Source organism: Mustela erminea, chromosome 12 (assembly GCF_009829155.1).
Source record: "Mustela erminea isolate mMusErm1 chromosome 12, mMusErm1.Pri, whole genome shotgun sequence".
Taxonomy (NCBI): Eukaryota; Metazoa; Chordata; class Mammalia; order Carnivora; family Mustelidae; genus Mustela; species Mustela erminea.
This window is the reverse complement of record NC_045625.1, coordinates 46,998,838-47,019,871: the sequence shown is the minus strand read 5'-3', so window position 1 is coordinate 47,019,871 and position 21,034 is coordinate 46,998,838. Positions and strand designations below refer to the sequence as shown.

General features: G+C 40.2%; 1 protein-coding gene and 1 long non-coding RNA gene across 2 annotated transcripts in view; one reads left to right on the top strand and one right to left on the bottom strand.

The window, feature by feature from the left end:
* MTAP (methylthioadenosine phosphorylase) overlaps positions 1-6,883 on the top strand; it is a 43,203-nt gene extending 36,320 nt beyond the window's left edge. Inside the window, exons 7-8 of the mRNA XM_032308791.1 lie at positions 3,789-3,911; positions 6,512-6,883. Of these exons, the coding sequence (XP_032164682.1) occupies positions 3,789-3,911; positions 6,512-6,550 (162 nt within the window). The 3' untranslated portion in view covers positions 6,551-6,883. The remainder of the gene's footprint in view (positions 1-3,788; positions 3,912-6,511) is intronic.
* On the bottom strand, positions 1,947-17,520 carry LOC116571076. Its single transcript, XR_004277698.1, has 2 exons — positions 17,481-17,520; positions 1,947-2,016 (listed from the first exon to the last, which is right to left on the bottom strand). It is a non-coding gene; the product is annotated as an uncharacterized LOC116571076 (long non-coding RNA).
* Between the last annotated feature and the right edge of the window lie 3,514 nt (positions 17,521-21,034).

The window sequence follows — 21,034 nt, the reverse complement described above, 5'->3', positions numbered from 1 at the left end:
TTTTGAGGGTTAGTGAGGAAGGGCAGAGATAAGCCAACCATTGTAAGAAAGCTCAGGGCTATAGAGTTGGTATGGTGAGGAGCACATAGCCAGTTGACCCAACCAAATATTTGAAGTCTGGGAAGCCTTTCCGGTGGAAGGGTGGTGGGAAAGACAGGCACACTTGGGTGGGGTGGAGAGGAAGGAGGGAGACAGCACCGTGTAGACCATGTAAGTATTTCACAGGGGAGGTCAGTGAGGGGTTCTGGGCTGGAAAGATACCGATGTCTAGCTGGTATGTGAAGACACTGGACCACTTCAGTCAGGCTTCCAAAATAAATATGTTCACTGTGAAAAACAGTAAAAAGAGAAAGGCTAGTATAAGGAACCCCCAGTTACCCATCATACAACGTTACCAGCCACAGCCAGTCTTATGTCCTATATATGCTCCTACTCACTTCTCTCTCCCCTGCCGTCATGATTTTGATGTATTTTTCCAGGAAAAAAAAATTTTTTTCCAGAAGGCCTTTATTAAAAAATTAAATAATAAAATAACTACAATACCACTACTGTACCAAAAAATATTGATATTACTTCCTTAGTATAACCAAATCCAGACTGTTTACATTTTCCTTCTTGTCTGTCATAACCTCGTACTCCTTATAATCCACATATTGCATTTAAACGATCTGCCTCTTAAATCTCCTTTCATCTAAGATTCCCCTGTCTTTTCACTCCTTGCATTTCACTTGAAGGAACTGGATCATTTGTCTTGTCCGGGGAGGGGGGTGGCACCTGGGTGGCTCAGTTGGTTGAGCACCTGACTCTTAATTTCAGGGTCATAGGATTGAGCTCCATGTCAGGCTCACCACTCAGCAGGGAGTCTGCTAGAGATTCCCTCTCTTCCCTGCCTTCTGCTTGTGCGTGCGCACACACACGCACATTCTCTCAAATAACTAAAAATCTTTAAGAAATAAAATAGAGAAAGGGCCAAAATTACAGTCAAGAGGTTTTAAAGTAAAGAACAAGTGTGGGGTTGTCTGTTGTGAGCACATTTATGGGAGGTGACCTCTTCTCCTTCCCACTGTCTCAGAGCGGCTTGTTGCACTGTCCGTTTTCCTATAAAACAGTAAGATACCCTTATTGTCAGTCCATCTGTGTATATGGAGTTTGGTTGGACTTGAACACAGTTCTTTGTTTTGTGTGAATACCTTGTACCGACTCCTCAGTGTAATAAATTCGTTGCTGACTACTGGGGTATTTTGTGTGTAAGAAACTTCGAGATCCTGACACAGCAGCATCTGGTCTTAACTTCGCAGCTCTGGTCACCTAAGGGACGGCTCAGCTTCATGGTGTTGAGAAGCTGCTTCCAGTTAGCAGGAAGCTCCAGCCTCTGCCACTGCCAGAGAGCAGGTTGCTTCCTGCCTGTGGCTTTCTGCTCAGTCTGGTGACATCTGTCTCCTCTGCAGAGCACATGGTGCTTCCTTTACTACGTGAGGTTTGGAAAGCTGTCAGTTGGAGCCACCGGAGTTGAAAGCAGAGAGACTGAGCTGTGTGTCAGCGGTAAGGCATGAAGGCAGATAATGATGCTTAGTGCCACAAGGAAAGCACAGATGCAGGTGGCGTCATCAACCAGCCATGCATGTCACTGTGCTTTAAACCAGATGTGCAGCTTGAGGCGGTACAAAGATTTTCGAGTTGAAGACACCCACCTTCAGATTCCTGTTGCTCCATTTACCTGGAACACTGGGCACATTCATTGATCCATTTACTCTTCGGTGGGATGGAGCCTGAGGTGAGGGGTGGAGGTTGTTTACTTACAGTTCTGACCTTGCAGGATTTCTGGGAGAATGGGACCAAATCCTGTATGTAGAGCAGCTCCTATAGCTTCTGTAGTTCACATGGCCACTATGATGGATGGGGGAGGGTGTGCGGAAATGTTCGAGAACTTGACATGTGAACTGGACTTTCAACAGAGGGTTTAGATTTTATTGTGAGGAGGTTAGTACAACAGGCATTTTGGGTGGAGCCCAGCACCTGGAATAAAGACAAGAAAAAGAGATCAGAATCTGTACAGAAATACCAGTCAAAGGAAGGGGTGCCTGGGTGGCTCAGTTGGTTAAGCATCTGCCTTCAGCTCAGGTCATGATCTCAGGTCAGGTATTTTCCCAGGGTCCTGGGATCGAGTCCCACATCGGGCTTCCTGCTCAGTAGAGTCTGCTTCTCCCTCTCCTTCTACCCTCCCCCAACTCTTGCACTCTCTCTCGCTTGCTCTCAAATAAATAACGTCCTTAAAAAAAAAAAGAAATATCAGTCAAAAGAAAAATGTGAAAAGTATAAGGAAAAAAAATAAATAAAAGGTAAATTTCTTGGGTGCTTCATGAGCCTGGAAGACTGCTTCAAGCAAGCCTCTGCATGTTCCTGGCAGCTCCCATCTGGTGACTGCATTGTATTCCCACAGTGATGGGACTCCCACCTGCTCCACTGCTCATCAGTTTTTTTAAACACACCTCAGGTTTGTGGGACGGATCTGGACTTTATATAAACTCCAGGAAATAGAAAGGTATAATATTTGTGCCCCTCAACCTCAGATACCCTTGAGGTGTGGCAAGTACTCCACCTCTGATCATTGATTTTATATTCACAACTTTTTTCGACATCCTTATGAAGCAATTTCATTCACATACAAAAAGTCAATGGACAGTATGAGCTTTTATAAATCAACATCCAGCTTCATTTGTGAACATACCAGCTTAGGGCCAGTTATATTTCATCTGGACTCTGATCCATGATTTTAGCCATAAACATCTAACATAACCACCTTATCATTGTCACATACCAGCAGTAATTCCTTAATACATCGAAGCATAGTTAATGTTTCTAGTTATCTCAAGTATCACAGTTTTTTTACTTCCAAGTGTTCTGAAAAGAAACTGTCCTCTAGAGTTTCCCACAGGAAACCTTTTGGATCACTGAACTCATCTCCTTGGGGTAGTTTAACAGATTTCTCAGTCCTCTGTATTCTTTGTAAATTGACAGCTGGTTCCAGAGATTTGATCCAATTTAAATGTCAAAACTGGTGTTCAGTTTTCCTGTCAGGAAGCTCATTAAAGTGGATTTTTTGTTTGGTTTGCATTTTTGTTGTTCTGTGATGTTAGCCACCCATCCATTAATTCACTGGGAGCTGTAGAAGTGATAATACTCTGATTCCAGCATTTCTCTTCATTAACTCAAAGTCTTCTCAAGAAGAGCCATGTGCTGGGGCGGCTGGGTGGCTCAGTGGGTTAAAGCCTCTGCCTTCGGCTCAGGTCATGATCCCAGGGTCCTGGGATCGAGCCCCGCATCGGGCTCTCTACTCAGCGGGGAGCCTGCTTCCTCCTCTCTCTCTCTCTGCCTGCCTCTCTGCCTACTTGTGATCTGTCAAATAAATAAAATCTTTAAAAAAAAAAAAAAAAAGAAGAAGAAGAAGAAGAGCCATGTGCTTATCTTATGATTGGTTAGCCAGTGTAGGAACAATTTTAAGACTGGAATCCATTTTACTATGGACAGGAGGAGAATTGGCCACATCTTTCCAGACCATGCTAACACATTATACATCTGAGACTGTCTCTTCAGAGATGTCATTGGGTTTCTCCCGAGACCTCCCCGGCTGGGACCAAGTCTGCCTTGAAAAATGCAGAACTGGTGTTCAGGGGATTGGAATTGGCATAAACTGACTTTATGGATCAGGAATGAACTCAGGAAAATGTTCTGTGGAGAACGGTAGGATGATAAATTGCCAGTAACGTCCTGTGCTGTTGTTTCTCTAGGTTTCGGTGGACCGGGTCCTAAAGACCCTGAAAGAAAATGCCAATAAAGCCAAAAGTCTGCTCCTCACTACCATACCTCAGATAGGGTCCATGGAATGGTCAGAAACCCTCCATAACCTGAAGGTAAGTACCCTCGGCCATCTGCAAGCAGACACTTGCACAGCTGCCTTTCTCTCTTACTTGCATTTCACCCTTGGGCCGCTCGTCTTGTATTTTCTACTAGTCCAGAAATTCTCTACAAGTTTTCATGCTCTTAACCACCATACTAACCAGTGTGAAATTGAGTAGTTAACATATTTGGGCAAGTAGTGCAAGTTGAGGTGGTGAGAGTTTTACTCTCTAGTCTGCTAACCTCTTAACATTGTCCTGCTTTGCAGGGCATCCCTAAATAATGCTTCAGGAGGTTGAGAGTGCTTGTTCTGTACATGGATTACATTGCTGACAAAACTGTTTGCTCTTTGGCAAAGTGTAGGCAGCCTTTAAAGCCAAAGCACTAATAGGAATACCAAAACGGTGCCAAGGAATGTCTGCTTAGTGTTGACATTGTATCAGACTAAGACAGTGATTAATGATAAACATTGGTAGCTTTTCAACTCTAGTATTAATTCCCAGAATATAATTTAAACTGAGTGCTAAAGCTCAGAGATGCATGAGCATCTCTGGATTATTTGGATTTTTTGTGACTCTGTTGATTAACCACGTTGGATAAGGTGTTGCCTCAAGCCAGTTAGATATTACATTCCCCTAGTATCCAGGGAAGGTAGCCAGCCTGTCCTAAGGTCTAGACACACCTAGACACTTGGGTCTTATGACGAGTAGTTGAGAGATGATTTGAAAAGTTCATAAAAGCCCTCCCTTGCCTGAACTGCTAACCACCAAGGAGCCATGGAACGAGAGCCACAATTTTAATATGATGAAGACACTGTGTGATGGTCAGTGACTGACAGCTGCTGGGCACTGAGGAGCCATGATTTTAATTGATACCGAATGCCTAGTGGAAGTGCTGCAGCCCAGCTAATTTCAGACTATCAATACAAAACCACTGATGGATACAAAGAGCCGGTTGTCACAAGCAGATACAGCAGGCTGCAGTACTCCTCCATGTAACAAGGTATCTCTCAGCTCTATGCCCTGGCCAAGTCAAGAATATTGGAACTTGTATTCCATCTTTTCCCACTAGATTTAAAGTCCCTAAGGGACAGGAAACACATGTTTGGTTTCAGCCTATAGACCTAGAAGCTAAATGTTTTTTAATGAGTAAACGATAGCCCCTCTTTCCCCCATGAAGTGTTTCATCATAACTGAAATACAGGCAAGCCTTATTATAATTATGAAGAAAGGGGAAATAAATTAATTTCTAAGAACTGAGGAAAGTCAGTTTAAACTGCAAACTGTTACATTGCCCTGAGTGCAGTGTAATAGAAACAGCAGAACGTTAGCCTGTCTAAATAAGCAAGCTATTGATTATAGGAACTGTGACTCATACTTTGCTACTGCAAAGGCAATTGTCACCTGCAGGTTGTGATGGGCTGTTGTGGGTTTTTTTGTGTTTTGTTTGTTTGTTTGTTTTTTAAGTTTTTCAACTGACCCCATTTTAACCACAATCTTTTTTGAATTTAAAGATAATTTCTCAAGCAATAAATTTATTGTTTCAGCTTCATTTTTAAGTAAAAAATGCTTGAATGGGGTGCCTGGGTGGCTCAGTGTGTTAAAGCCTCTGCCTTCGGCTCAGGTCATGATCCCAGGGTCCTGGGATCAAGCCCCGCATCGGGCTCTCTACTCAGCGGGGAGCCTGCTTCCTCCTCTCTCTCTGCCTGCCTCTCTAACTACTTGTGATCTTGTCTATCAAATAAATAAATAAAATCTTTATTAAAAAAAATGCTTGAATGGTAGAAATTCATGTTCTCCTTTCCTGTGAAGTTTCTGAAAGTATGTAAAAATAATGTGTTTATTTATGTATGTATTTTTAAAGAGGGTTAATGTGTATAGCTTTCATCAGATTCTCAAAGACATATATGATCTAAAGAAAGAAAATGAAGAATTGCTGCTCTAGACAATACTGAGACTCACGGCCTCCATTCTGTTGCATTAAGGAACACCCTACTAATAATCCCTTATTCTGGGGTATTCTGGGGTAGTATGTTCAGTCCCCTCTACACTGAAATGTGTATTATCCATTCACTCATTCATTTCAGAAACACTTAAGTGAGCACCCACTATATGGTCAGCCATGGTTTACAAAGATATATAAGACTTAGAGTGATGAAGAGGATCCTGTTATGTTTAGAGATACTAATGTACTAAAATTTCAAGGATTTTTATCCCCTGGCATAAGGTGAATGACAGAGGTTGATTTACATTAATCCAGGCTGGAGGTTGGTGTATGAAACATATCCTAGTGAGGTGAAAAGGGGTGGAGGTCCGTGAGAATCTGAACAGCCCTCTTGAAATAAGCACAGCTCAATCTACAGGAAAGGAGAGAGAGGAACTAAGAGTTAGGGGCTATCACTAGTCCCACATGTGGTTGGTTGCTTTTAAAGTTTGGTGAACTTGAGAATTTCCTGGGGAGTTTATTGAATGTGTGTATACCATGACTCCTCAGTCTCTGAAATCAAAATATGATTTTTAATTAAATACTCCTGGCGATTATCCTGATCTTCAGAATCACTACCTACAGCAAATGCTTGGTTAAATGTGACCTGTGCCTGTTTTCTTCCTTTTAGAATATGGCCCAGTTTTCTGTTCTATTACCAAGACATTAAACCAGCATGGCTGCCTAGGTGACAGGAAGACTTCCTAATTCTAGTCATTTGAGAAATTTCGGCTTAACTTGGAAAAAAACATGGAAAAGGCATGCAGCCCTCCTACCCTTGCCTGCTAAGGAAGAACATGATAAGACATGCATGTATCAGAGAAGCCTTCTCGAAGGCTTAGACTGCTTCGGAAATGACCGGTAAATGTGGAAAAATTCTGACCCTTCAGAAAAAAAAAGATAAGACCCCACCAACCCTTCCCCCAGTAAATTTGTAAGAATAAGGTTGGGAGGTAATATCCAGTTCCTATGTTACCAAGGAAATACAAAGAAGAAATGGGAATTCTTAGGCTATTTATTGGTGTTACTATAAATTTGTAGTCTTTTTGGAGGGCAGTTTGCTAAAATGTATCGAAAGACTTAAAAATACTTATACCCTTTGTGCTGGTTACTCTAGGAATTTATCTTTAAAAAATTATCAGAGGTACAAAGAATTATATATAGGGAAGGACATCTAATATACCATTAGTTATAATAGTAAATATTCAGAACAATCTGAATATCCAACAGTTGGAAGTACCTTACAGCATAGCTCTAATTGGGTTGTGAAGCAGCAAACTAAAGATCATGTTTTCACATAATATTTAATGTCCTAAAGAAATGGTTGCTCTGTAATACAAAATGAAAAAAGGAAATGTGCACACATTTTGCATTGCTAATTTTGTTTTAAAGTTCTACATAAATCAGAAAAATATCAGAAATGGATATATAATCTTTTGTTACTGTACTTGGGGTTGGGACACTGAATCATTTTAATTTTCTTTATATTTTTCTGTGTCTTCACATTTTTCTACAATGAATATAATCAAATAATAAAGTTGTCTTAAAAATAAAAAGGTCCAGTTCTTGAAAACATACTGATGTGAAGCAGAATTTAAGATGGTAATTCTAAGAAGAGTTCTGTTTGAGTTCTGTCTTCAGATTGTGTTAAAAAAGAGGATCATTAATAACTGTAGAGTGAGAACGATACTTGGGCCTGCAACAACTTGAGAAAAGCTGGGTGTTTAATCCTCAGAGAGTCTGAATTCGGTATCAGTTAAAATCATGGCTCCTCAGTGCCCAGAATAGACATACATGCTAGTGTGTCAGGTATTTTTTAAATTAATATTTGACCTTTGTTTCTACTTTTTATGCATTAGTGAGTTATTTTACATGCGTTAGTGATTTGGAGTGTTTCATAAAATGGAAGTTTGCTTCTTCCTCTGCTTTTTGTTGTTCATTTTATAGGATTGTGTTTTGTTTTCTCTCACAGGGAGATCCTTTTTTTCCCTCAGAGTTAACTACTATTCACTGTGGTCTATTACTGGTCCTTTAGTCATATAGCCTATCTGTTTAAAGAGTCTGTAAAGTCAGTGTTTTGTGTCTAGGAGACTGTCTTCGAGATAATAAGCTGCTAATTGTAAACAACAAAATAAACCAGTTACTCCCCAGCATTGATATTGAGCTGTTTGGGTTACATGGGATTATGAGTCTTGCACTCCCCAGCACAGGGATCCAACCCTGGTCACACATTAGCGATACACAGATGATAGAACAGGCCTGAATCCAGGGCTTCCTGTCGCTGTAAGCCCTGCACTACTCTGTAATACCATATGTACCTTCTTTCCTTCGTTCTTAGTACATTTCTGAGGATGTCAAGGCAAAAACATGTGGGCATTTTTCTTGCTGCCTTCAGAAAATACAGGTCTCTCTGATGGCTTTCAGGGATGTCTTTCTTGATTCAGTAGCCTTTTCTAGCAACCTAATTTTCAGACTTCTCATATGGAGTATTTTTCTGTTTTGCTGTTTTTACCCATCAGCCACTCCTTAAACAAAGCAAATATAATCATCTGGATACCTCTTTCTTGAGGACTTGGCTGAGCATTTCTTCCTGGATTGTGTTTTACTTATATCATATTTAACTTTTCTTTTTTAAGCTATACAATTAAGGGAACACAGCAATCGGTTTGAGTATTTCAGTTTCCCCAGTGGATTATGGGCATAATGGAAAAGTTGTAGCTTAGGGACTTAGCCCTTTGGAATAGTGCCAAGTTATTGAGAAGTGCATTTGCATTTACTTAGAAAACTTTATTGGTAATGCATTGTTTTGCATTGTTTTTTCCTAATTTTGTGGATGAAACAGAATAGTTCATATGTAGGGTGTAACCAAAAAAAATGGAGAAGGCTGAATACCAAGGTTATATTTGAGACCTGAAATGTTTTGCACATCAGCCCCAGTCATTCTGGAGTTGTTTGTAATAGGCAAAAGCTTAGGAATGGCTAAAATTCTTAATGGTGGCATCTAAATAAGGTACATCAATTCAAATAAATGATGCATTATCTTTATGCAGTAGTATGGAATCATGGCTGGTTAAAGTGGAAATCAGAAAAATATGTGGAGCAAAATAAGAATGCAGTTCAGATGTGTGGATAGCATATTTATGCTTTATTTTCCTAGAAAGTTTCTGATAAGAAACTTAGTAATAGGGGCTGCTGGGTGGCTCAATCAGTTAAGCATCTGCCTTCTGCTTAGGTGATGATTCCAGGGTCCTGGGTTAAGCCCAGTCGGGCCTCTTGCTCAGTGGGAAGTCTGCTTCTCCCTCTTCCTCTGTCCCTCCCTCCCTCTCATTTTCTCTTTCTCTCAAATAAATTAAATCTTAAAAAAAAAAAAAAGCACAGTGATAATCTCTGAGATATGAAGGGTGTGAGCACTGGGAAGATCATAACACATAAGTAATGGTTAAATAAATTGAGTATCTCTAACCATTGAAAGGAAAACAATTTCAAATATTTGAAAGGGCTCTCAGTTAAGGACTTCCCCATCTCCCTATTTGATAGACCTCCATAAAAGCAGGAACTTCATCTTTTTCACTTGGGATCTTCAGTTCCTTGCACTCAGCACAAGTTCAACGAATATTTGTGTACATGAGAATCAAATCCTATCTTTCCTCTGTGACTCTCACCTGGTCCAAGACCTCACTCTAGTGGTTGCCTATCTCTCCATGCTCAAATTTTCCCTCATTGTATCATTTCTTCCAGTGCAAAAGTTTAAAAAAATTTTAATTTGTACCTACCCCATTAAAAAAAAATTCTTGGACACAAATCAGTGTGCTCTTTGTCTTACTGCTTTGCCTTTCATTGGGATATAGCTCCCAAATATCTCTTCTGTCTCCAGTTCCTCTTCCTTGTTTCTTCAGTTCACTTCAATCTAGATTTTGCCAGCACCCCACTTTCAACACCGCCACTACCACTGTCAAGGTCACCGCCTTACTAAATTTTCTGGTCAGTTCTGAGACTTCATCTTTCTTTTCCTATCAGCAGCATATGATACATTTATTTAATCCCTCCCTTCTCCTTGATAAATACTCTTCACATGGCTTCCAAGGACACCACACTCCATTTTCTTTCTACCTCAGAGGTTGCTACTCAGTCTTTTCTGGTTCTTGCTGTTCTCAGATCTTTTAAAGTTACCTGATCCAGGCCTCAAGTCTTGGACTTCTCCATCTTCACTCATTCCTCAGTGACTTGTTCCAGTCCCCAACCTCCCACCCCCACCCCCAATCTCTCTCAGCACTCCCTCATCTTGGTTGTTGGCAGTTTCATCCTTCCAATCCCTCAGACCAAAAACATAGATTTACTGTTGACTCTTCAAAATCCATATTCACACTAGGAATCACAGCACATCTCAAATCAGATGCTTAATTTTTATCAGCAATAATCTGATCTGTATTAAATTTTATAAATTTTACTATGAAAGGTAGATCCAGGGGTGCCTGCGTAGCTCAGTTAAGTATCTGCCTTCTGCTCAGGTCATGATCCCAGTGTCCTGGGATCCAGGCCCACATTAGGATCCCTGCTTAGTGGGGAATCTGCTTCTCCCTCTCCTGCTCCCCCTGCTTGTGCTCTCTCGTGCACGCACTCTCTCTCTCTGTCAAGAAAAAAAGTGGTTTCTGCTCTGGACTTAATAAAATCTATTTTTTAGATAATTTTTTAAATTCTTTATTTGACAGTGCGAGAGACCACGAGCAGGGGAAACAGAGAGAGAGGGAGATGGGGAGAGAGACAGGGAGAAGCAGACTCCCTGCTGAACAGGGAGCCTAATGCAGGTCTCCCAGCATGCCAGGATTATGACCTGAGCTGAAGGCAGACGCTTTACCAACTTAGCCACCCAGGCACTCCTAGAATCTATTGAAAAAAAAAAAAAAAAAAAAAAAAAAAAAAGGAAAGGTAGATCCATATACACAAGTCATTGCAAGTATACTGAAACACCAATTTTTAAATTTCAGTTGAATTAAAATCATATACTAAAATTATAAATTCAGGGGTGTCTGGGGGGCTTAGTCAGTCAAGCAGCCAGCTCTTCATTTTGGCCCAGGTCATGATCTCAGGTCCAGCAGGAAGTCTGCTTGTCCTCCTCCCATCCCCCACTCACTCTCTTGTCTCTCAAATAAGTAAAATCTTTAAAAAAATAAAATTATAAATTCAGTTTCTCAATTAGCTACATTTCAAGTGGTTGACAGTCACACATGTCTAAATGGCTCCAGTATGGGACAGAGCAGCTCTGAGACCTCAGGTCCAAGCCGGCTGGTCTCCCTCTTGTTTCTGCCCTTTGTTGTGTCTCCACCTGAAAGACTCTGGTCCACCACCACCCTCCTTCTTCTGGCTCACTGGCTGGCTGGCCTTTCTCTGTGTTCCCCAAACACCCTGTTTTGTTACAGTATTTGTCTATTAAAGTTCTATTGTAGTACTTGTCACACTATAATTGCTTGACTCATTGTCTAATTAGCATAGTAACTGACACATAAACATTACTATATATATTGGTTAAATATATAAATCTGTGACACTTCTGCCTGTGGAGATTTTAGTCATGCTTCCATTTCCAAATCACTTCTCCCTACGCCTAGAGTTTGGCTCCTTGTAACAGTTCAATTCATGATAAGTATCATAGCGTCCTGGCATGGCAGAAACCAAAAGTCCATGTTTACCAAGAAAGAAATGAATATATTTACAGATATTATGTTGGTGCCTTAATGAATGTTACTAGAGCCCTCTACCTGTTCTCTTCTAATTTCCCAATTTATGTCCCCTTGCTATCTTAGAGGTAGGGATTAATCAGGGTTTAATATTACTTAAGGGTTTAAGATTACTACTACTACACTTCAGGGTTTAAGATTACTAAAATGGAAGGAATTAGGAATTCTGGGTACCGAATTTTGAGTTAACAAAAAAGGCATATAAAATTTATTCTGATGCCTTGACAATTACTTACATCCTTCCCTTGTTCATCTTGTCATGTAATTTGTCTTCCCAAGGAGACTATAGGTTTCTTTTTTTTTTTTTTTTTTTTTTAGATTTTATTTTATTTATTTATTTGACACAGCGAGAGAGGAAACACAAGCAGAGGGAGTGGAAGAGGGAGAAGCAGGCATCCTGCTGAGCAGGGAGCCTGATGAGGGGCTCGATCTCAGGACTCTGGGATCATGACCTGAATCGAAGGCAGACACTTAAAAACTGAGCCACCCAGCTGCCCCTAGAAACTGTATATTTCTATAAATGGTAGACTGATTCCTAAGGGCCTGGCCGATGCCTTACATTTAATGAGCAACCAGTAAGGGTGCCTTGGTAGCTCAGGTGGTTAAGCGTCAGCCTTTGGCTCAGGTCATGATCTCCAAATCCTGGGGTCAAGCCCCATGTCTGGCTCCCAGCTCAGTGGGAATTCTGCTTTTCCCTCTCCCTCTGCCTCTCCCCCTGCTTGTGCTCTCTCTGCCTTTCTCTCTCTCAAATGAATAAATAAAATCTTTTTTAAAAATGAGCAATCAATAAAAAGTTGTTGGTTTTACCTCACTCAGTAAGCTGAACACACACAGAAATTGAACAGCTGATCATATCAGCAGGATCTTGAGGAAATAATTTTTGAAAAAGTACAATACCTAAGTGTTTTAGAATTCAGCATGTAATTAAAAAAATGTGTGCTTGATTTCTTAGGTATTTTGTTGCAGAGCACATTTTTTTTTTTTTTTGAAAATAAAAACAAAAGCATTTGATGATTTCATTTAGGGAAAATTAACAGGAAGTTGTCAGTGTTTTCAAACGATGCCCTCAGCTTTATAGATGATTCAGGTTTAAAAAGTCTACACATCGGAATGTGATGATGCATTCATTAACTGCTCTTTTTGACCTCATTTTAGTTTACAAATTCCCTCCCTGTAAGAATCAAGATCACAAGGTTGAAGCAGGAAGGAACAGGAAAGTCAATTCCAAATGTATACACAAATACAAAGAATAGTAATGAACCTTTATCTATTACCCAGCTTCAAGAATTATCATCTCATAGCCAATGTGCTGCTTCTATATTCCCACCCCCTATACTCCTCCCATGTGATTTTGAAGTATTTCACATACACCATATAATTTCTTCCATGAGTATTTCCATGTTACTTCTAAGGGGTAACTATTTTTAAGGGAGCCGCAATTTCATTAGTACACATTTGAAAATAAATTAAAATTCTCTCATGGCACCAAATATGCAGTGAATATTCAAAGTTCAAATATCTTGGGGTGCCTGGCTGGCTCATTCAGTTAAGCGTTTGGCTTGTGATTTTGGCTCAGATCATGATCTCGGGGGCATGAGATCGAGCCCTCGACAGGCTCTGCACTGAGTGTGGTGCGTGCTTGAGATTCTTTATCTCCCTCTCCCTCTGTCCCATCCCCACTCAAATAAATAAATAAAATTTAATTATATAAATCTTAATACATACACAGAAAGCATTTCATAAAATTTAGTAATCAGTCATGGCAAACAAGTTTAGTAAACAAGAAATTCTTTAGAATTTAAGAATAGATCAGATATATACTATGAAATACATACTGGATAAATGGTTAGAAACAAAGCTATAAGAAAAGAAAATATAAGGAAACAATGAGACTCTATCTTAAAATACCAGGCAGATTTTTAAAAAACTAAGCGAGCACCTGGGTGGCTTAGTCGTTAGGCATCTGCCTTCAGCTCAGGTCATGATCCCAGGGTCCTGGGATCGAGCCCCACATTGGGTTCCCTGCTCAGTGGGGAGTCTGCTTTTCCCTATCCCATTCCCGCCACTTGTGATCACTCTCTCACTGTCTCTCTCTCTCTCTTTGACAAATAAATAAATAAAATCTTTAAAAACAAACAAAAAACAGTACTAAAGGAAATTTAAAATATAGTCAATACAATTAAAAACTCAAAAGAGTAATTCAGAACATTAGAGTTGGAGAGAAAATTGGTTAGCTGGATTATAAACTAAAAATAAATTCAGAATATAGAGAGAAATTGAGATGGAAGACATAGCAGAAGTCCCAGTATAAATCTTACTGGAGAGGATACATGTTCCAGAAAGAGGAAATGAAGAAGATGGGTAGCATTCCTCTGACTCTCAGCATAACAGCATAAGGAATTCTGTGGACAATCTCACCAGCAAAATCAGTGAAAATTATTTCAAAACAACTAATCAAAATCTCTGGATATGGCTGAAGAACACTTGGCAACAAAATAAACACGCATCCAAGAGAATTTACTAGAACATACTAGGAAGGATGGCCATCTTTAGTATTTGAACTGAAAAATCTGCTTCCCCTTTCCTCCCTTCCAGTTCAGCAAGATGGAAACTTTACTTTAGACAGGTGCAGCCAAGAACACAGAGTTTCATCTTGCCTACTTTCCAGATGGGGAACTATCATCCCAGGAGGGGCAGGATGTCAGTATTTCTCATCCTGTCCCCCACCTGTCTACAACTGAGGCTATGTTAAAGGCAAGTGTCAGTGAGAGATGATCCAGGGGCTGGATGTAATGTGGTGTTACTGAAAATACAGGGACACTAATCATCCTTCCCTCAGCCTGTAACTTAGGGAGAGTCAAGCAAAAAAAAAAAAAAAAAAAAGCTGAAGCTACTGCCCTCCCATCCCCACAACCAACCACCACCACTGGCATTCAGCTCCTCAGCTGGGAGTGTCATTCAGAGAGAAGCTTGCCATTATTCTTACTTCCAGCCCCATAGCCATAACTTAAAGAGATTTTGCCTTGAAGAAGAGTAAGTAATAAACCAGAGAACTCCAGTTCTTTACTAAAGGAACTGCCTTCATTTGCAACAGAGTGTGGAGAAGTTCAGGCCTAAGGGTGCTCCCCCAAAACAGTGAAGGTAGTAGTAAAGGGCAATTTGGATGATCGGGAAGGGAAACTTGGATGATATTGGTAAAATCATTTGGCATATAAGCTAAAATGGACCAGCTTATGGTCCAGGAAAAACATTGCTGACAGAAGACTGTCTGGGATCAGAACAAACATCAGTAACCAACTTCAGAACTACTCTTTCGAAGGAGTCCCAATTTCATTGGTATAGTTTATAAGCATGTATGCCCCAGCGTATTGTTGTAAGCAATTAAAAAAAAAATCACCCCGCAATTAGTTTAACAGCTGGGTGTGACCAGGGAAAGGGACAACCATAGAGAACCTTGAAAAAAACCACTGTTGGGAACGCCTGGGTGGCTCAGTCAAGCGTCTGCCTTCAGCTCAGGTCACGAACCCAGAGTCCTGAGATTGAGCCCCACATTGGGCTCCCTGCTCATCGGGAAGCAGAGAGCCCAAGGGGGGCTGCTTCCCCCTCTACCACTCCTCCTGCTTGTGTTCCCTCTCTCCCTCTCTCTCACTGTCAAATAAATAAAATCTTAAGAAACAAACAACCACTATTAACCCAGGGTGACTGTGCCCATAACCCAAGGACATGCTCTCTAAAGAACAGTATCAGAAGCTTACTGGTGCAAGAGACAAATAGACTCCAATAAAATAAGGTGTTACCAAACTAATAAAGAACAATAAGGAGCAGCAGAGGGGAGACACCAGTATTCAGTTTGCTGCAATATATTATCTAAAGTGTCCTGATTCCAATAAAAACAATTAGTCATGCAAGGAAACAGGAAAGTATGACCCATATTCTGGAAAAAAGCAGACAACAGAAAACTGCCTGTAGAGCAATCAGATGTCAAGTTTAACAAAGTTTTCAAAGTAGCCATTATAAACATGTTCAAAGAACTGAAGGGAACCATGATTAAAGAGTTGAAGACGGTATGATGAACACACTGCAGCAAATAGAAGATACCAATAAAGGAATAGGAATTATTTTTTAAAAAAGGAAATTCTAGAGTAGAAAAGTACAATGACTAATGTGAAAAATTCACTAAAGTGGCAGCAACAGTAGATTTGATTTAGAAGAAATAACTAGCAAATTTTAATAAAGTTCAATAGAGATTATACAACCTGAAGAGCAGAGATAAAAGAACGAAGAAAAATGAAGAGAGCTTCAGAGCAAAATAAACCTACAGCAAGATGAAAGGGAATAGATCAGAATGGAAATTAATAAAACAGAGAATAGGAAAAAATACAGAAAATGAATTAAAAAGCTGATTCTCTGAAAAAAACAACAAAATTCGCAAAACTTTAGCTTGATTAATCAAGACGAAAGAGATGGCATTCAAATTGCTGGAATTAGAAATGAAAAATGAGACATCCTACTCTTGTCAGAGAAATAGAGGATTATAAAAGAGTATGAACAATTCTATGCAACAAATTAGATATTCAAAATAAAATAGGCAAAGTCCTGGAAACACACAAATTTCTAAATTGACTTGAGAATAAAAAGACAATCTGAGTAGGGGCGCCTCGGTGGCTCAGTGGGTTAAAGCCTCTGCCTTCGGCTCGGGTCATGATCCCAGGGTCCCGGGATGGAGCCGCGAATCAGGCTCTCTGCTCTGCAGGGAGCCTGCTTCCTCCTCTCCCTCTCTCTGCCTACTTGTGATCTCTGTCTGTAAAATAAATAAATAAAAATCTTAAAAAAAAAAAAAAAAAGACAATCTGAGTAGACCTACAGTAAGAGATTAAATAGGGGCGCCTGAGTGGCTCAGTGGGTTAAAGTCTCTGCCTTCAGCTCAGGTCATGATCTCAGGGTCCTGGGATCGAGTCCCACATCAGGCTCTGCTCAGCAGGGAGCCTGCTTCCCCCTCTCTCCCTCTGCCTGCCTCTCTGCCTACTTGTGATCTCTATCTGTCAAATAAATAAATAAAATCTTTTTTTAAAAGGTTAAATAATAATAGATACAGAAAAAAACATCTGACAAAATTCAACACCCTTTTGTGATAAAACTGTCAATAAACTAGGAATTTAGAGAAAATTCCCTTAACATAATAAAGGTCATATATGTATAGCCCACAATTAACATCAAACTGAGCAGTGAAATATGGAACGCTGTTTCTAAAACTGAAAAATCAGCAAAAAGGCAAGGATGCCTATTCTTTCCACCTCAATTCAACATAATACTGGAAATCTTAGCCACCGCAATTAAACAAGAAAATAAAAGGCACCCAAATTGGAAAGGAAGAACTAAAATTATCTCTGCAGATGGCATAATCTTACATGTAGAAAACTGTGAAGACTAAAACAAAACAAACAAACCCCCCCCAACTACTAGAATTATTAATTCAGTAATGTGGTATGATACAAAGTTAATGTAGAAATATCAGTTTGTTTCTACACACTAATGGTGAACTATGTAGAAAGAAAAAGTCCCATTAGCAATTAGCATCAAAAAGAAGAAAATGCTTGGGACGCCTGGGTGGCTCAGTGGGTTAAAGCCTCTACCTTCGGCTCAGGTCATGATCCCAGGGTCCTGGGATCGAGCCCCGAATCCGGGGCTCTGCTCAGCAGGAAGCCTGCTTCCTCCTCTCTCTCTGCCTGCCTCTCTGCCTCCTTGTGATTTCTGTCTGTCAAATAAATAAGTAAATCTTTAAAAAAAAAAAAAAGAAGAAGAAAATGCTTTGAAATAAACTTAGCTAATGAGATAAAAGACTTGTAATGGGGGTGGGGGGTGTACCTGGGTGGCTCAGTAGGTTAAGCCTCTGCCTTCAGGTCAGGTCATGATCCCAGGTCCTGGAATAGAGCCCTGCACAGGGCTCTCTGCTCAGCGGGGAGCCTGCTTCCTCCTCTCTGCCTGCCTCCATGCCTACTTGTGATCTCTCTGTCAAATAAATAAATAAAATCTTAAAAGAAAAAATAAGACTTGTATATGGAATACTTCAAAACATTGATAATGAAGGGTGCCTGGCTGACTCAGCCAATAGAGCATGTGACTCTTAATCTCAGGATCGTGAGTTCAAGCCCCACACTGGGCACAGAGCCTACTTAAAAAAATTGATAAATTACATTAAGGAGACATAAATCAATGGAAAGACATCCTGTATCCATGGATTAGAATAATTGATATTGTTAAAATGTCCATGCTACCCAAAGCAAATCTACCAAATCAAAACATTCCCTATCAAAATCCTACTGGCTTTTTTTTTTCAGAAGGAAAAAAATCCTAAAATTCAAATAGAACCACAAAGGACACAGCCAAACAATTTTGAGAAAGAAGAACAAAGTAAAGACATCACAATCAAGAGGGACTATACCAAACTAAAAAGCTTCTCTACAGCAATGGCAACAATTAGCAGAGTGAAAAGGCAACTTATGGAATGGGAGAAAATATGTGTGAACCATATATCTGGTAAAGGGTTAATATCCAAAATATATAAGAAACTCCTACAACTCAATAGTAAAAAAAATAAACAACAACAAAACCACAGAACTTGATTTAAAAATGAGCTAAAGAGGGGTGCCTGGGTGGCTCAGAGGAGTAAGCCTCTGCCTTCTGCTCAGGTCATGATCTCAGGGTCCTGGGATCGAGCCCACATTGGGCTTTCTGCTCAGCGGGGAGCCTGCTTCCCCCTCTCTCTCTCTGCCTGCCTCTCTGCCTACTTGTGATCTCTCTGTTGGATAAATAAATAAAATCTTTTTTTAAAAAAGAGCTAAAGAGTGAATGGACATTTCTCTAAAGAAGACATGTAAATGTTTATCAGGTATATGAAAAAATCCTCCAACATCACTAATTACGAGGGAACATAAATTAAAACAACAATGAAATATCACTTCACTTTGTCAGGGTGGCTATTATAAACAAAACAAAACAAAAACCCACAAGTGTGGGTGAGGATATAGGGAATGTGGAACACTTGTGCACTGGTGGTGGGAATGCAAAATGGTGTAACCACTATGGCAAATAGAATGAAGATTAAAATTAAAAATTAAACTACATGATCCAGCAATCCCACTTCTAGATATTTCCAAAAGAATTGAAAGAAGATCTTTAAAAAATTAGCATTTCCATATTCATTGTAACACCATGCACAATAACCAGGATGTGGAAACAACATAGATACTCATCAACAGTAAATGGATAAAGAAATTGTGGTATACACATACAATGGAAAAGAAGCCTTTAAAAAGAAAGCAATTCTTTGGGGTAAATACCTAGTAGGGCAATTGCTGGGTTTTTACCGTAGAGATATAAATGTAGTGATGTGAAGGGACATGTACACCCAAATATTTATAGCAGCAATGTCCACAATAGCCAAACTATGGAATGAACTTAGGTGTCCATCAACAGAAGAATGGATAAAGAAGATGTGGTATATATATATAATGGAATATTATGCAGCCATCAAAAAATGAAATCTTGCCATTTGCAAGGACGTGGGTGGAACTAGAGGGTATTATGCTAAGCGAATCAGAGCATTATGCTAAGTCAATCAGAGTAAGTACTTTGAGGAATTTGAGAAACAAGACAGAGGATCGTAGGGGAAGGGAGGGTAAAATGAAACAAGATGAAACCAGAGAGGGAGACAAACCATAGGAGATTCTTAATCTCAGGAAACAAACTGAGGGCTGCTGGAGTAGAGGAGGGTGGATGGCATGGGGTGGCTGGGTGATGGACACTGGGGAGGGTATGCGCTATGGTGAATGCTGTGAATTATGTAAGACTGATGAATCACAGGGGCACCTGGGTGGCTCAGTTGGTAAAGTGTCTGCCTTCGCCTTAGGTCATGATCCCAGGGTCCTGGGGTTGAGCCCACATCAGGCTTCCTGCTCAGCTGGGAGCCTACTTCTCCTTTTCCCACTCCCCCTGCTTGTGTTCCCTCTCTCAATGTGTCTCTTTCTGTTAAATAAATAAAATTAAAAAAAAAAAAAAGACTGATGACTCACAGACCTATACCCCTGAAACAAGTAATATATGTTAATTAAAAAAAAAAAGAAGTCAGTTCTGCCATATGCAACAACATAAATGAACCTTGAAGACATTATGCTATGTGGAATAAACCAGTCACAGAAAGACAAAATATTGTATGATTTTACTTACATGAGGTATCTAAAATAGTCAAATTCATAAAATCAAAATGTGTAACTGTGGTTGCCAGGGGCTGGAGAAAGGGGAAATGTAATTATTAATCAACAGCCGTAAAGTTTCAGTAATCACAAGATGAGTACGTTCTAGAGATTTCCTCTACAACACTACAGTCAGTAATACCATATTGTGTGCTTAAAATATTGTTAAGAGGAGTGCTTGGGTGGCTCAGTCAGTTAAGCATCTAACTCTTGATTTTGGTTCAGGTCATGAGCTGAAATTTGTGGGGAAAAGCCCCACGTGGAGCGCTACACTCAGTCGGGAGTCTGCTTGATATTCTCTCTCACCCTCTCCCTCTGTTCCTCTCCCCACACCTGCCGCATGCATGAGCTCTCTCTCTCTATAAATAAATTTCTGTAAAGACTTTATTTATTTGAGAAAGAGGATGAGCACAAGCTGGGGAAGGAGCAGAGGGATAAACAGACTCTGCACTGAGTGGGGAGCCTAACATAGAGCTTGATCCCAGGACCCTGAGATCATGACCTGAGCCAATGTCAGACTGCTTACCCAACTGAGCCGTCCAAGGCACCCTAATAAATAAATCTTTAAAAAACACTGTTAAGAGGGTAAATCTCGTGTTAAGTGTTCTTATTAAAATTAAAGCTTTTTAAAAAATGATTTATTGGGACATCTAGGTGGCTCAGTGGATTAAGCCACTGCCTTTGCCTCAGGTCATGATCCCAGGGTCCTGGGATCGAACCCCACATTGGGCTCTGCTCAGCAGGGAGCCTGCTTCTTTCTCGCCTCTGCCTGCCTCTCTGCCTGCTTGTGTGCTCCCTCTCTCTCTCTTTCTCTCTGACAAATAAATAAGTAAAAATCTTTAAAAATAAACAAATAACAATTTTTTTAAAAGATTTGTTTATTCTAGAGAGAGAAAACACACACACAAGGGGAGACAGAGGGAGAGAGAGAGAGAATCCCAAGCAGAGTTCCCGCTGGGAAAAGAGTCTGATGTAGGTTGAGATGAGACCCTAGGATCATGACCTGAGCCAAAAGCAAGAGCTGGGTGGTCAACTGACTGAGCCACCCAGGCTTCTCCTAAAATTAAAGTTTTTAAAAAGAATGCTAAGATGGGTCTACTGGGTTAGAATTAATGTGTTAACATGGCTGTGTTCCCTTTTGAGACTCTAGGTATAATTTGTTTCTTG